Here is a 15,490-nt window from a genome sequence, read left to right on the forward strand (position 1 = left end):
AGCTTTAAAAGCATCCTGAACTCAACCTTTTAAAAACTTCTACATTTTAATTTCTTAATTTCCCCCACACTGTTACATTCACTTCAATACCCCACATATCAGAGTGCGTGAAGCCCCTGTGCGTGTGTGTGTGCTCACACTTGCAGGTGCCCGATGAGTTGTCCCACGGTGATCTCCTGAGCCACGCGGTGGTAGAGGCTGTGGCTGTTGAGCACCATGCTCTCCAGGATTGCCAGAGAGCGCTGCAGGATGGACACGTCTACCATTGGCTGGTTAACGTAGCCAGCAATCTGAGTGTGGACAGAGGTGACGAACAATTTAACATGGGGAGAAGGAAGCAGGAATGGGGCTGTCAGTGGAGGCTTAGGAGCAGATTTGCAGTTTTCAGTGGTCTTCAACTAACTCAGACACTGGGGAGAACATTGCTGGAAAAATATCATCAGGTACTTAAAGACTCCATACCAAGAAAAATATAGGGATACAAGACAGAGGTGTTGGAGACAATGTGGCTCAACAGAGGCAAATCATTTTCATTTACTCTGGGACTGCCCTAAACTGAGTTTATATTGGAATGATATCCACAAGAAACTAGGCAAGGTGTTTGAGACTCAAGTACCCATGACCTTTGAGGCTCTGTAATTGGGTCATGTTCTGTGTCTGAAAAAGAGGAGTGATATAAAGCTGCTGCAAGTGCTTTTAGCAGCCAGTAGAAAATCAATCAGCAGAAGGTGGCTTAAACCAGCAGCACCAATTGTGGATGACTGGTTTGGAATAATTTTGGAAATATTTAAAATGGAGAAGTTGACTAACTCTCTAAGGATCCAAAAGGACACATTTTATTAAATTTGGGACTAATGGATTCAATTTATTACCCAGTGCGAGCAGATTTTATATGACTCCACCAACAAGGTATCAATCCTCCCCCTCCTTAGAGAATAAAACATGCATGTATGCTCCCCTAGTTCTTATGTAAATAGTTATATATCTGATGGTTTGTGTAATGGATGTATGCAGGAAAATGAGTGTTGATTACTGACTGAAGAGGTGAGGATTAATGTGTGTGTTTAAATGTCATGAGTATAAAATAATGCATTCACCTGGAAAGATGGAGGACAGAAACGTGTCAGGACTGAGTGGCTATGTGGACATGTTATTTCTCCCTATGCATACGCATATAAAAGACTGGAAAAGGATGAATACAATAATCAAAGTGTTGTAAATTTTGTATTGTTATGAAAAAAAAACAAATTTTAACATGGAGGTAACCCTGCATTTTAATCCATTTGCCCTAATAAAGAGGGAGTGTCAAGGTCGAATGAAAGTTTTCAGCAGAAAACGAATCACATACACACCAAAGGAACTCGTCATACTTATAGATGTTGCTAGGCGACCACACCTACTTGTATCTGGCATGCAAGGAAGATAGGAAGGAAAATTAAATAAATAATGTATGAATAAAGGGACAAAAGTGTATGGGACAGAAAGAAGGAATAACCACAGATGTGTACGTTTGAAACAAAGGAGGTTAACTCAATGGGCCCTCTGTGAAACCATAAAGCTTCAGATGAATTCCTCTAATGTGGGTGGAAGTACCTGTTTGATGAAAGAGAGGGAGATAAGGTCCCAGGAAACAATGCCATGATCCATTAGCTCCAGGAAGGCAGTGAGAGTGAAGGCCAGCATTTCACCAAAGCTGAAAAGAACAAAAAGAAGAGTTCATACAGGCTTCTTCAGAACATCACGCCTGCTCCAGGTCAAGAGCTGAAGTGCATAAAGAGGTCGAGTCAGATTAATTCTTGGCGTCGGTAGTACAGCTGTGGAATTATTCAGTCAGATCCACTCTCATCAAAATAATTAATCATTTGCATGCAATAAGTTATATTTGATGGTATGGCTCTGTTCTGGGAGCTCCCTGTCCTTCCACATGCCTACATGGAAGGGCAAAGCCTGAGGTGGGGAGAGCACACATCCCCTCTCTTTCACTTGAGTACATGAAAAGTCAAGGCAGGGAGAGCAGCAGCAAAGAACCCCAGGGTACAGAACGGAGTGAGCATCAGTGGCAATACATGTGATTCTGGTAATATTAGACACAGCATAATTGGAGGTGCTGGGGTGGGGGTGGATAGCAAAGCGGTTTAAGATAAGATAAGATAAGATATACTTTATTGGTCCCCCATTGGGGTAAATTCTTTTGTTACAGCAGCTTACAACACGGGACAGGGGAATACAACAATGTACTAACATAGTTAAAAAACACAATAACAATAATAATAGCAATGACAAAGGTAAAATAGAATAGAATAAAATAAATTAAAATAAATTAAATTAAATTAAATTAAATTAAATTAAAATAAATTAAAATAAAATAAAATAAAATAAAATAAAATAAAATAAAATAAAATAAAATAAAATAAAATAAAAAAAAATAAAATAAAACAAAACAAAACAAAACAAAAAATAAAATATGATTACTATTACAGATGTATACACACTGTACACTTCTATCTGATAAATAGATAGTAAGGTATGTTATTGCATGGATAAAATTGCACCCGGTTATTTAAACATACACAGTATGAAGAACAGTGCGATTCAGATTCAATAGTTATTTGCGAATGTGCCAAGTCACATAGTAACTGCCATGTACTGTAATGAAAGATGAGAACAGCCGATTTAACAGGACAGGAAGGAGCTGCTCAGAGACCCCACAGTTTGAAGGGGCTATCAGCAAGAGAAGGCAGGATAAAGCTGTTTAAATAGAACATCCATTTTGTTATTTGCCAATTGGATGAGTAGATGTAATCTAAGGGGCTGGTATTAAGAGCAGCTGATGTACGGCCTGCTCAAACTAAGGATAAGCTCAATATCTGCAACATTTCCATCACTTCATGGAGGAGGAGCCTGGCTCAGAACCTGTAACGTATAATGCTTCAAACATGTCTGTGAAGGTTTTCTGTCATCCAGGTCATGGTAATTCAAAGACAGTCAGGAACTAGGATAACAACGCTACTTAAGACCCATTGTGACTATCTGAACACACCAACGACTGTTAGAGGCTTATATTTTCTGTCTCTCCCTGAGTCTGGTCAGAACTGAAGAAGCCTTTTGGAGGAGATGTGAAATGTCTTCAACAATTTCTACCAGGTCCAGTTGCCTCTCAGGATCAAGCTTTGAATTCTTCAAACACACAGTCATACATGTGAAAACATCATAACAGAACAACTACATTCGTGCTTACTGGGTTCCACTCTCCACAAGACGTGCTAGTGTTCCAATGCCCTCCATGTTGATGAACTCTGTGGCAAAGGTTGGGTCTGCGGACAGCTTGGCGAGCTCTTTCAGAGCCTCCAGGCGAGCGTCGATTCCGTGGGACTGAATCCTCTCCAGGAGCTGACGGGCAGCACGAGCCTGTCAAAAAAAGAGGATCTGTGTCAATACTGGTTTGAAGGTTTTCTTTCCTATTTGTGAATTCTGTTAAATACTGTCTTGATGTTTAAAAATACAAGCCTGTTATTTATATCGGCACACACCAACGGGGGCAGGAATTATATGTTTCAGTCTTTAAGACTTTCAAGGAAATGTTAATCAACTTAAGGAGATTACAATCAATGGACAAATGTAGGCATGACTGGATTTGAGTAACAACAGTGTGGTCTACAGTGGTTTCAATTAGTTATGGTTATACTTCAAAATAACACATTATGGGCCTTTCTGTTGGTAATCAAGGTACAGAGCATTACACATAATCAACAGCTTTAAGCATGGTTAAAGTTGAACCTAAACTCAGCTTGTTAGTTTGATTATTTTGCACAACTTTCTGCTGCAGTGGGCCTTGTACTTGGAAGCTCTTTTGGTGTTTTGGTGGTGGAGGCGTGAGTTGCACTCACAGTGCACTTGGAGGCAGGATGAGATTAAGCAGAATATATTATCATACATTATTATTGAGCAAGTTTGAGGCTGGTATTAACAATGTTAAATCTCATCATCTCCTTGTAGCCTTTAAAAGCAAAGCTCCCAGAGTAAGTTGTACTGACAGTCAGGTTATGGAGTGCAGACAAGTATGTCTAAAAATGAATAGACCTAAGTAGAGTCTTATAATGTGTATTTGTTTGGTGCACAGTGTTTGCTGTGTGCCAGACACGGTCTTTTGCAGTGTAAGGTTATATTCAGAGCACACTACACAAATGCACGACTGGCTAAAATCTACCCGGACGCTCACGACACTTGTAACAGATGCAAGAATTCACCTGCTAATCACTCCCATATGTTCTGGTCCTGCCCGCAACCACAAGGTTTTTGGAGTCAAATTTTTGACACACTGGGAACAGTATTTGATACAGTCCTTCTCACTGACCCCCCACTCCTATTTGGAGTCCCACTTTCTGGAGGGCCCAACCTCTCAGCGGCCAAACGGCATGTCTTAGCCTTTACGAGTCTGCTAGCTAGATGCCTCATCCTGTTGAGGTGGAAGCACACGCTCCCTCCTTCTCATAACAGTTGGCTCAGGGAGATCCTTAGACATATTCAACTTGAGAAGATCTTGCTGGATCAAGAAATTCTTTTGACAAGACCTGGAAGCCCTTCACCGAATACTTAGACAAAACAACTGTTCACCCAGATGAAGCTTTGTTCCCCCCCTCCTCTCTTCCTTCTATCTATCTTTAATGTCTTAATGTTTGTTTAACTTTTTATTTTTAGTCTTTTATTTATTTATTTATTTTACCTAATTTGGTCTGTCTGTTTTGTTTTGTTTTGCCTTATGTAAGCAATGTGAGGTTTGGGTGGAGGGGGGCTTGGGGTCATGGTCATGAAAAGGCCAGTACAATTGTTGTATTGTGTTGTATTGAAGTACTGCCATTGGTGCACAGACTCTTTACATCTACTTTTCTACCCTGTCAATGCTTACATGCACTGTGATTACAAAATCAATAAAAATAATTGTGAAAGAGTATTTGTTTGGTGCTTTTTGGTCAACTAAAACCACTAATTACAAAATTGAGTACCAAAAACTGCTGCTCACAGTAAAAATGTAACTACCAAGTTTAAAGGAAATAGCACTTTCAAAACCTCACTGTTCATTTGACTCACAGGTGATATTGCTAATCGAAGGATGGTCCCATTCTTGATGTCACCACGGCTCTGAAAGGAAAGAAAAGGGGAGTTTTTCTAGTAATACAACATTTTTTATGAATGTTATTGAAAGAAGCTTTGATTGAAAACATTCAGGCTCACCTGCTCAGTGATATAAAGCTGAGGGCCGTCAGCATAACGGAGAGCAAACTGCTCAGACCCTGACAGAGACCATCTGAGGACAGAGAGAAATGTGGGTTCTCAACTAAAATTCACGTTAAGTGTTACATAACTACTAAAAAAAAGCAGTAGGACGAAAAGTAAACTTGTTGAAAGTTTTATTGCGGCGTACTCTGTGCTGTAACAAAATGTTGTTGAAAGTCAGAGCAGTCCCTCCAGCGAGTGTCAATACTCAGAGATTGTGGAGGAGAACTGTTCAGTGGGTGTCAACAGGAAAGTGCAAAGAATTTTCAAATGGAAATGGGAGGTAGTGGGCAGACACAGCCACGAGGTGGAGGGGTGAGAGCACATTTCAATATCCACCCCTGAAGTGCAAGAGAAAAAGAGCCAGAAAAAATGTCCAAAATCACAGGAGAAGATTTTTGATCAAAGAAAGAAATAATGGATGAGAATGGTTATGTAAGGCACACTCGGACAGTATCTGCTTGAACCCACAGGATGCTATGATACATCTGCTGTGTGCACAACAGTGAAAGAACCTGTCATGAGCTGACATGTTTTGATTCTTTTTAGTCTTACATCAGAGACATGCAAACATTTCATTTCATTCAAGGTGATTTAAAGGTGACATATTACGCTCTTTTTCATCAAAATATATTGGTCTAAGAGGTCCCCAAAACATGTCTTTAAAGTTTATGCTCAAAAAACACTTTGAAATCAGATTTTGGTCTGCCTGTAAACCCCTCTTTTTCAGCCCTGCTCAGAACAGACTGTTTTCTGTGTCTGTGCCTTTAAACGAGAATGAGCTCTCTGACCACGCCCCCTCAGGAAGTGGATGTGGCCTCGGCTGTCCAGCACGTTGATCTAAATGTTTACATGTTGGCTGAATATACACGGCTGCTCACAGACCCGCATTACTTCAACCCTCTGAATCTGATCCAGAATCTGATCCTGACGGAGAGGCGCCTGCAGCAGGACCTTTCTGAACCATTGGTCACAGATTTTGTGTTTCTTGTTGTTTTATTTGTCAGTATGTAGACGTGTGTCTTGGTACACAGCTACGAACATGTAGCTATGTGGCTATGCTAACTAGCGCTATCACTTTTCCATGGAAAATAAAAATCATCCACTAGATCTTCAAATCTGCAGACGTGGGGAGTAAAACCGACCTTTGTGTTTATTAAAACAGCCTACAACTAGCATGCCTCCCTCCTAAGCTCCTTGTTAGCACACATGTGTGCAGGGAATGAAAAACAGAGGAGGGGTTGAGTTTTATTTTATACAGTCTATGGGCTGAACAAGCTCCGAGCTCTGACTTCCTGTTACAGACCGGATGGCGTTGTGACGTATGAAAAACACTGAAAACTGAAACGGCTCGTTTCAGCACACATTTACAGAAAGGTGGAGAAATCAGAACAGGGGCAGAATGGATTTTTTTCATTTTGGGGGGGTTTGTAGACAGGGACACATATTTCAGGTAGAGCACCATTAAAAAGTCAATTTTGCATGATATGTCACCTTTAAGAGCAAACACTTCGTACACAGGTAAATCCAGATGTCACAGAAACCCAGGTCTCTACAACACATTCTTCTTTTGTTGCTACATTACACTCTGCAAAGCTAACTAGTAAAACCTTGAGCTTTACCCTAAAAATAGTCAACTACAAAAACCACAAAAAGAATGATTGGATAATTGGATGATTCTATTTTGTGACTGTACTTTTCTTATCCATCCAAAAGACTACAATGACCAGCCAGACTGTAGTTTATATTTCTTCTGGTTAAACACAAAGACCAGAGGCACATATTAATTTTGCTAATAACAAATCCCCCAGAAACAGAAGTCGACAGACAACAAAGATCATCATGCCTAATATTTAAATTTGAAAGATCAATGCTTACCCATCACACACTTCACGTATAATTGAAGACAACGGCCTTTTCTGCAAAAAGAAGAAAATAATTAAAACATGCTGAATGACAACAAATAACAGCAGATCCTCTGAGGAACCTTCAGTTTGTGTAGATTTTTGCACCCCCCTGTGGACAAAGCAATACCCTGATCCTTCTACTGAATTTGTCCTGCACATATTTACGTGGTGCTTTCTGACAAAATCAATCAATCAATCAGACTTTATTTATAAAGCGCTTTTCATACAATGACATTTTAACTCAAAGTGCTGTACATAACTTCAAAATAGAATAAATTAAGAAAAAGATCCCACCAACAGCCCAGACCCCAAACCCACCCCATAATCCTAAGGTTAAGAACACAATATGCAACAATAGTAATAAAAACAATAAAAATAAAATAAATAAATAAAATGAAAAAGAAGTTGCTGAACGAACTGAGGAAACACTCATGATATCTTAATGAGGACACACTGGAGGTAAAATAAGATGTTAAAACTCAAAACAGGAAATTAAAATCACCAAAGTAAAATACATTTCTAAGATAATAAAACACTAAAATATTAAACCATTAAAATAACTTTAGATGCTAGACTTAAAATAAATAAATAAGTACATAAATAAATAAAGTAGAATAAAAGTGACTACATTTGAAATAGATAATAAATATATAAATAAATAGAACTATTAAGAATAAAAATAAAACTTAGTTAAAAGCAAGACTAAAAGGGTAGGTCTTGAGTTTGCCTTTAAAAATATTGATGCTCTGTGCAGCCCTCAGATCCTCAGGCAGGGTGTTCCACAGGCGTGGGCCGTGATAATAAAAAGCTGCCTCACCGTGGGTCTTAGTTTTTACGTTTGGTACAGTTAAAAGTCCACTACCTGAAGACCTGAGGGCTCTCACTGGCCCATATGATAAAAGCAAATCTGATAAATAAGAAGGGCGAAGACCATTAAGAGAAGTCATCCTGCTAAAAAAAAATGCATTACTTATCAAAAATCAATTAATCCCTTTGATTGACTCCGGCCCCTGGTAGCGATTTCAGGCAGCAACAATAACATTGTAAAAATAATGAATCTTCTACTTAATGGTCTTGTTTGACTTTATACCTCATAAAGAGGCATTGGCATTTGTTTTTTTATAAACAGTAAAAAACTTCTCACAGGTGCTTTAAAAAACTAAATCAATTGTGATTTCTTAAACTGATTTAATGGAGGTATTTTTTATGAGAACCTTGGAGGTGCTTACCCCATTTAACTACAGCTCATGACTCATGGCTCATGCCCTCCACATCCAAAACAAATTGAAGCTTAAGCATATTTCTCTCTTCAGTAATCAATATTGAATATCAAATGATATAACATTACACACCTGGTCCATCTCTATGAGCTGAGCATTAGCACCGGGCCATTCAATAGCCACCTTTACAATATCAGCTGGTGGTGGCATGGCTGTCGACTGTGAGCACACTATAGGAGGGAAAAAAGAAAACAAAGAAAAGCACTTTGTCATTTCTTCTCTTAATGGCATTTAAATGGGATTCAACAAAACTCTGGATGGCAAATCATGAAACATGGTGAATAACTCACCTATTCACAATGTCATGTATGTACAGTTGTACGTCACCCTAATGTTGAAGCTTTTGAGGGGGTCAATCACTCTCAGTGCTCAGCTGTGTAAAGCTCTGTGTCAGCTCCTCTGTAAACACACAAACACACATCAGTCACGACTCTGCAGAAACCTTTTTTGCCTTCAAAGCTCAGTTTGCTGCATTTCTGTTTTTTCTCTTCACTGAACTGAATCTGTCAGTGAGCCGATGGATACACACGACTGTTTTACAAAACATCTCTCACACACACACACACACACACAGACACACAGACACACACACTAATCTTGACTGGGTTTAGCTGTCTGCCTGCTGGGCTCTAAGTGTGCTGAGTTGTATTTCCCTTGACAAGTCAGTTTTATTATTGCCAACAAATATATCAAATCCCTTTACACCTTATTTTTGTAACACATTTTTTGTGGCAACTTTATCAACATTTTATTTTAAAAACATCCTGCCAGAATTTGTCATTCCCATTCGTTACACAAAGCTTGATAGATTCTTATTGTGCTTCTTTGTTGTGTGTTTTCATATCTACAGATTATTAGTTAAAATTAAAAAAAAAATACACAACTGCACTCCCTCAGCACTTATCTTCCCAAAAAATGACCCCTCCACTAATTGAAGCTGCTGATTGAATTGCAGTGTCCTGTGGCTGACACAGAGGAAGCTGACTTCCCAAAGGTAGTGCGGCTAAAGGTGACAGAACAATCTCTTGATGAAGATATTCAATTTTCAACATCCCAATCTTTTCAGCCTTAATGAAATTGTCAGCATTGATTGTGGAGTTTAGCGGAGTTTGAAAAAGGACATGCCTTTTGTGTGGTTGATGTTGAGGTTGAGACTCTGTGTTCCTCCTCATAGCAGCTGTCAACTTCCTAGCTGCCAGCCCTCCTGTTGTTGCATGTGTACTGTATATAAAATAGTGTTCTCAGCTAGGGATGCACCGATCCGATCCTGGTATCGGATATCAGCCGGATATTGACTCAAAAAGCTAGATTAGATATCGGCGACAAAGGGCCGATCCATAGTGCAGATCTACTCATCTCAGTTCTATGCTTTTCTGTGTTTACAACAACCATGTGCGAGCCTCCTACATTATCAGCCCCAGTCGGTCTGTGCATTTTGCATTTTGCCCTAACTACAGAGGCTCTGCTGTTAAAGGGATATTTCAGTTTTTTTGAAGTGGAGTATGAGTTACAGTCCACTATTGCTCCTGTTATCCACAATGCGTGCCGGTGAGCTCTTCCCCTTTAATGAGAAAATTCCCAGATGCCCGGCAGGTAAGCTAGGCTACAATTCTCTGCAAACAGGGCCTCCTATTTCACGTAATTTCACTAATGTTGAGAAAATATGGTCCAGGAACTCATCACAGTGCAAATGCATGCACCAGTAGAAAAAATTGGAGCTCTTCAGTTTGCCGTCAGAAACCCTCTTTGTTTTGGCACTATTTTCAGACGCACCTCGCAGACCGGTGTTCTTCCGCTGCATGAGCACGGATACACGCCGATCAGCTGTTTGGATCAACAAGCACGTAGCATTTTTAGCAGTAAACACTTTTAGGAACAAAAACTACAAACTGCAGGAATGAGTGATTCTGACAGCGACGATGACATGCCGTTTACTGTGGACACAAGAGGAAACCTCTATGAACCAGAGTTTACAGAGGAAGAACTCCAGATGCAGACCCAACATACCAACGAAGAAGAGAGGGGAGAAAGTTCTGTGCTAACGAGTGAGCAGGAGAAATCCCACGTTACCTGGTGGTGCCGGTGTGTAAACTGTGAGCCCATGCCAACAAACCCAGAGAGCTTCTGCTGTCAGGAGAGGGACTTAGTGACAACAATACTTCAGGACCTTTCTGAATCAGAGGATACCAGCGGCTCACATACGGCTCCAGTCTGCATCACTCATCATCCAGAGTTCCCTGCCTTACAGGAGGTTTGCTTGTTTGAACAGCCGGGATAAAGACAGGTACATCCCATCTTTTAAATGTGCAGAAAAGTGAGTTTAATTCACTCTAAAGACCGATACCGCTACTTGATCCTGCTACGTGCTTGTTGATCCAAACAGCTGATTGGTGTTCTTCCACTGCATGAGCATGGATACACGCCGGTCTGCGAGGTGCGTCTGAAAATAGTGCCAAAACAAAGGGGGTTTCTGGCGGCAAGCTGAAGAGCTCCAATTTTTTCTACTGGTGCATGCATTTGCACCGTGATGAGTTCCTGGACCGTATTTTCTTAACTTTGGCGAAATTATGTGAAATAGGAGGCCCCGTCTGCAGAGAAATGTAGCCTAGCTTACCGGCCGGTCCTCTTGGAATTTTCTCATTAAAGGGGAAGAGCTCACCGGCACTCATTGTGGCTAACAGGAGCAATAGTGTACTGTAACTCATACGACCCCACTTCAAAAAAACTGAGATATCCCTTTAAGGTGCATGTCACGCTTCTTTTGCTAACAACTCTGCTGGAAACTTGCAACATGTGCAGCGCTAATGTTTGGACGGATGGCAGTTGTGCTGAAAAATATAATGGAAGCCTGTTATGAAGATTAACTCACCAGTCTGTTGGTACACATTTATAATCTCTTGAATAATGATACGGTCAGTTTAAAATTTTTCACTTTATTTTAGTTTACAAAGTCAGAAAAGCCTGAAGTTGCCAAAACATGATTCTATCCTCACATTAAGGAATAGAGATTGTTAAATCAATACTGGGATCGGATCGGTTCAGTATCAGTATAGGCAGATACCAAAGCCCAGGTATCGGTATCGGTATCGGGACCTACAAAGTGGGATCGGTGCATCCCTATTCTCTTTGCAAATCTACTCTGTGACACTGATGTGTTAGGTCATTGATGAAAAGACTGAACAGTAGGGGGGCTAACACAGATCCATGGGGTACACCCACTGCACAGTTTAATTTGCCAGACTGATCAGGGATGGGTGTTGTGAACCAGCATTATTTGGTAATTGTCCCCCACACAGCTGACTATAGTTCAGGATTTTGGATCCGCACATGGGGTGGTCAACAAGATTTTAGGAGGGACCTAGTGCCACCCCTGGACACTGCCCTGTCTAAGAGGAGATATCATCCTGAAACACTTTTTCATTTCAGGTCTGTATTTCTGTCCATGTGCATGCTTGCGCTCTCTTCCTTCTCTGTCTCTGGGCCAACATGGCGTCACAGACACATCATAGGGCACAGACTAAAGCCAAACTGCATTGGGTGAAGGCCAAAATTGCTTTTATTGAGAAACATTGACAGAGGTTTGATGGCAAACTTCTCTGCAACCTTTGATAACACTGGCAGTATGCTTCTGGGTCTATAATTATTGGCCTCATGACGGTCTCCAGACTTAAAAATAGGTAACTATTGATTGGTTCCATGGAGGTAGTCTGTGACCTCCAGGGCTCCTAACGAGCCCTTCATTAAGAGCACCTGCCCTCATTGCACCCAGCTTGAGCTCATCAGCCTGGCTGCTCAATACAAGGAGCTCCTTTCCCTCAGTTAGGTGTGTGCAACAGAGAAGACAACACCTTCAGTTGTTTTCGCTGGGTTTTGTTTGACGAGTGTGTTGTGAGCGAGTGTGTATGTGTGTGGTGTGGGTGTATTGTGGAGGGAAGGAGGGTGGCAAAAGGATAATTAAAAAGAGGATTGATCTCTCAGGAGAGTTTTTTGCAGATTAAAGTTGGTTTAGGCCTGTTCCTTAGTTTCCTCTTTGTAGTAGAATTAGCGGTTGGCTGTGGAGCTTTACACCTCCACTCCACCTTTTAGACCCCAAAGGCCTTACATGTGTTTGTATTTAAGAGTTTTAAGTTGTTTTTTTTGTTAGTGTCCCTGTCCATGACCTCTGACCTTAATGTCATGCAGCTTGCAGATACTTAACAATGGAGAACAATCAAACTGTGCTAATTAAGTGTCAAAACTGCTTGGTTTGAGTCATTAAAAAGCAGACTACTGAACTGAAACACTGCCCGCTTATAAATCACATTTGTCACACTTAATACTGAATTTTAATAAAGCACCGGTGTTCATTAAACTTGGGTCTTAATTTGCAACAGCTGTACTAATATCAAAAAGCAAGAGAAACACAACACAGGTGGCCAGAGACATTGTTTGGCTCACAGGAAGTGAGCTTGAAAAGCTGTGTTGCAAACCCAAAGTTGATGATTGGTAGAAGCTGGAAAAAGAAAAAAAGAAACTGCTGTTCTTCAAATGGCTCTTTGCATCAAGGGTGCTTTCAGTATACAGAACACTGCATGGTTCACAGCTGCTCATGTGAAAAGAGATCCTCATGATTAACAAAGTGTTGGTGGGTGAAACAAAAACCATCCTGAAACCAGCATGAATCAAAATCCATCTTCCCTGGAAATGTAACACTGATGTAGTTTGCCAGCACTGCTGCTCAAAGAACAAGTGTCTGTCTGATTCTATAAATATGTTTGGCTCTGAGTTTACATCAGCACCAGCTCTTGATCACTCATATAATAAAGGATATTTTGTTATCCAACAGAAGAGCACACATTCAGATGTTGGTGCATCGTTGTACTTCACTTTAGTGCTTAGTGATGGAAAAAGTCTTAAAGTTGGAGTAAAAATTGAATTCATGGTGCTATAAATAATAAAATCGCCTGAATCCTTTCATCGCAACAACTTTGAGCAGCTGGATTCTTGCATTAAATATACTACCCATGATTTGAATGATTTAGGGTGCCGGGTATGTGGTTAACACCAGCTATAACGAATTAAAGTGGATGCTACAAATGATCCAGAGTGACATCTACCAATTAGAATCAGATTCCAACAAGCAGCCATCTGACAGAGAGCCTGCACCGCCCCCACATCCTCCAGCCTGCTGTCAGTCACACTGCATAATGTGTGAACTCTGAGTCTGCCCTGCTCAAAAGTTTGTTTTCCTGTGAAAGTAACATGTTCTGAGAAAGCTTTCCACATGTTCTTCTGATGCAAATTTGAATTTCATAATCCACTGATTTGTACACAACCTAAGGATGTTTGTTTTCACCAAATGTGTGAAACCCTTTAAATACTGTTTTATATTTAAAAGCCTGATTAACTCTAATTAAATGCCTGATTCCCTTTTAACCCCACAAAGAGCAGCGCCACACTTTAAAGGGATAGTTCAGGTATTTTGAAGTGCTGTATGAGATACTTGTAAACAGTAAGTGTATTAACCTACAGGGGATCCCGAATGCTGGTGTAATTGCACACTGTACTTAAAAATGTGTCAGCAATTAACATAGCTTTGAGACAGACCATTTGTGTTTGCTCTATTCTCGGATGCAACACATATGTGATCCTCTTCCTGCAGGAAACTGATCAGCAGTGCAGGTCTATGATGCATGAGTCACTGATATTTTTGCCACTCAGTTTGACATAACTGTGAGTAACATATGCTGTACATTATCCTTCAGACACACTAATGGCTGTGAGTTTGTTATCTCAGCTATCTCAGCTCAGTCTTCCCCTTCATCAGCTAACACGGTGTATTTTGATACAGTTAACATCGTGCAGACCACAGGTTGTGTCATTATGCAATAAAAGAACAATGGACACTCTGGTTGGTGGGCGGTGCAGACTGCAGCTGTATGTGATCTGCAGGTATCCTCTGATTCAGAATGGTCCTCAAATACTGCTTTTACCAAGTCCCACTCATGACAACAGAAGCTTCTGTTTCTCTTTCTCTCCTTCGTTCTGTATGGGTTGTTCTTCTTGCTCATTTTTTAATTAGTTGTATCTCTGTCTTTTTTTCAAACCCTGCCGACCTAAGCAGCTGATCAGTGTACTTTAGGCAGAGGAACAAGTATGTATCATGTTCCTGAATAGTGGAAAAACAAATGGACTTTTCCAGATGGAAAAGTTAAGCTGAAAAAATTGCAAATTCAGCTTATGCTGACTAAAGTGTTTTGGTTGGAGTTTCTCAAAATTAGCTAAACTAAATGGTAGAGCTGACCCTGTCTACAGTTCCTTCTATCCCCATTTTACAGCCGGTAACTCAACCAAGGGACCACAGGGACTGGTACCCCCTGATGTAATGCTCTTACCACTGACAAGTACCTCATACACAGGGGTGCATCTCGCTCGGCTGGGAGTGAAGCTTCCAGCAAAGTGTCTGCCCCCTGGTGGCTGGTTGCAGTATAGGTCAAAAACTCTGTCTCCCCCATTCATTTGAATGGGGCTGCGGTCAAACTTAAAAAAATAAATACACGTGATACGAATGTTTCTCACATCAGTATGCTGTGGTGATATGTAGTGAGTATTTGACTGTTTTGTGTTCAAGGCCTCTTTTTTCTAAAAAGTTTCTTCTTCGTTTGTTATTAGAGTTAGAGGATTTTTTGGCTTCAGAACCGTACAACGGAAAGAGGCGGAGCAACGCTGTCCATTTTTATTTACAGTCTATGCTCATACAACACTGCTTCAAAAAAAAACGAACTATCCCTTTTAAGGTTAAATTACAGCTCTACCGTCAATCTCTTATAAAGCAGAAGTACTATGCTAGAGGGAACATGGGGTAAATTAAAAAAGCACAAAGTAATCTGGCTTTTGTCAACATCTACTAGCCTCCAAGCAATAACAACAACACTGCTGAATCCCTGCTACAGCTTACAAAGACCCACTGCACACATTTATGAAAAAGTAACATTTTGAAGCAACATGTGAAAGAAACCTTTGCTTACATCAAAGCAGAGAGGGCTTTAT

The 15,490-nt window shown here is 40.5% G+C and overlaps 1 protein-coding gene across 6 annotated transcripts in view; it reads right to left on the reverse strand.

The window, feature by feature from the left end:
* Positions 1–15,490, reverse strand: part of elmo2 (engulfment and cell motility 2) — a 34,046-nt gene that overhangs the window by 15,511 nt on the left and 3,045 nt on the right. For 4 of the 6 annotated variants that reach the window (XM_034682370.1, XM_034682350.1, XM_034682357.1 and 1 more), the window contains exons 2-9: positions 8,752–8,860; positions 8,534–8,631; positions 7,153–7,193; positions 5,233–5,305; positions 5,089–5,139; positions 3,239–3,408; positions 1,594–1,693; positions 139–290 (exon numbers count right to left, since the gene is read on the reverse strand). In XM_034682370.1, the coding sequence (XP_034538261.1) occupies positions 139–290; positions 1,594–1,693; positions 3,239–3,408; positions 5,089–5,139; positions 5,233–5,305; positions 7,153–7,193; positions 8,534–8,611 (665 nt within the window). In that variant the 5' untranslated portion in view covers positions 8,612–8,631; positions 8,752–8,860. The remainder of the gene's footprint in view (positions 1–138; positions 291–1,593; positions 1,694–3,238; positions 3,409–5,088; positions 5,140–5,232; positions 5,306–7,152; positions 7,194–8,533; positions 8,632–8,751; positions 8,861–15,490) is intronic. The other 2 variants (XM_034682380.1, XM_034682362.1) reach the window with 1 other exon arrangement.

This window comes from Notolabrus celidotus, chromosome 1 (assembly GCF_009762535.1).
Source record: "Notolabrus celidotus isolate fNotCel1 chromosome 1, fNotCel1.pri, whole genome shotgun sequence".
Taxonomy (NCBI): Eukaryota; Metazoa; Chordata; class Actinopteri; order Labriformes; family Labridae; genus Notolabrus; species Notolabrus celidotus.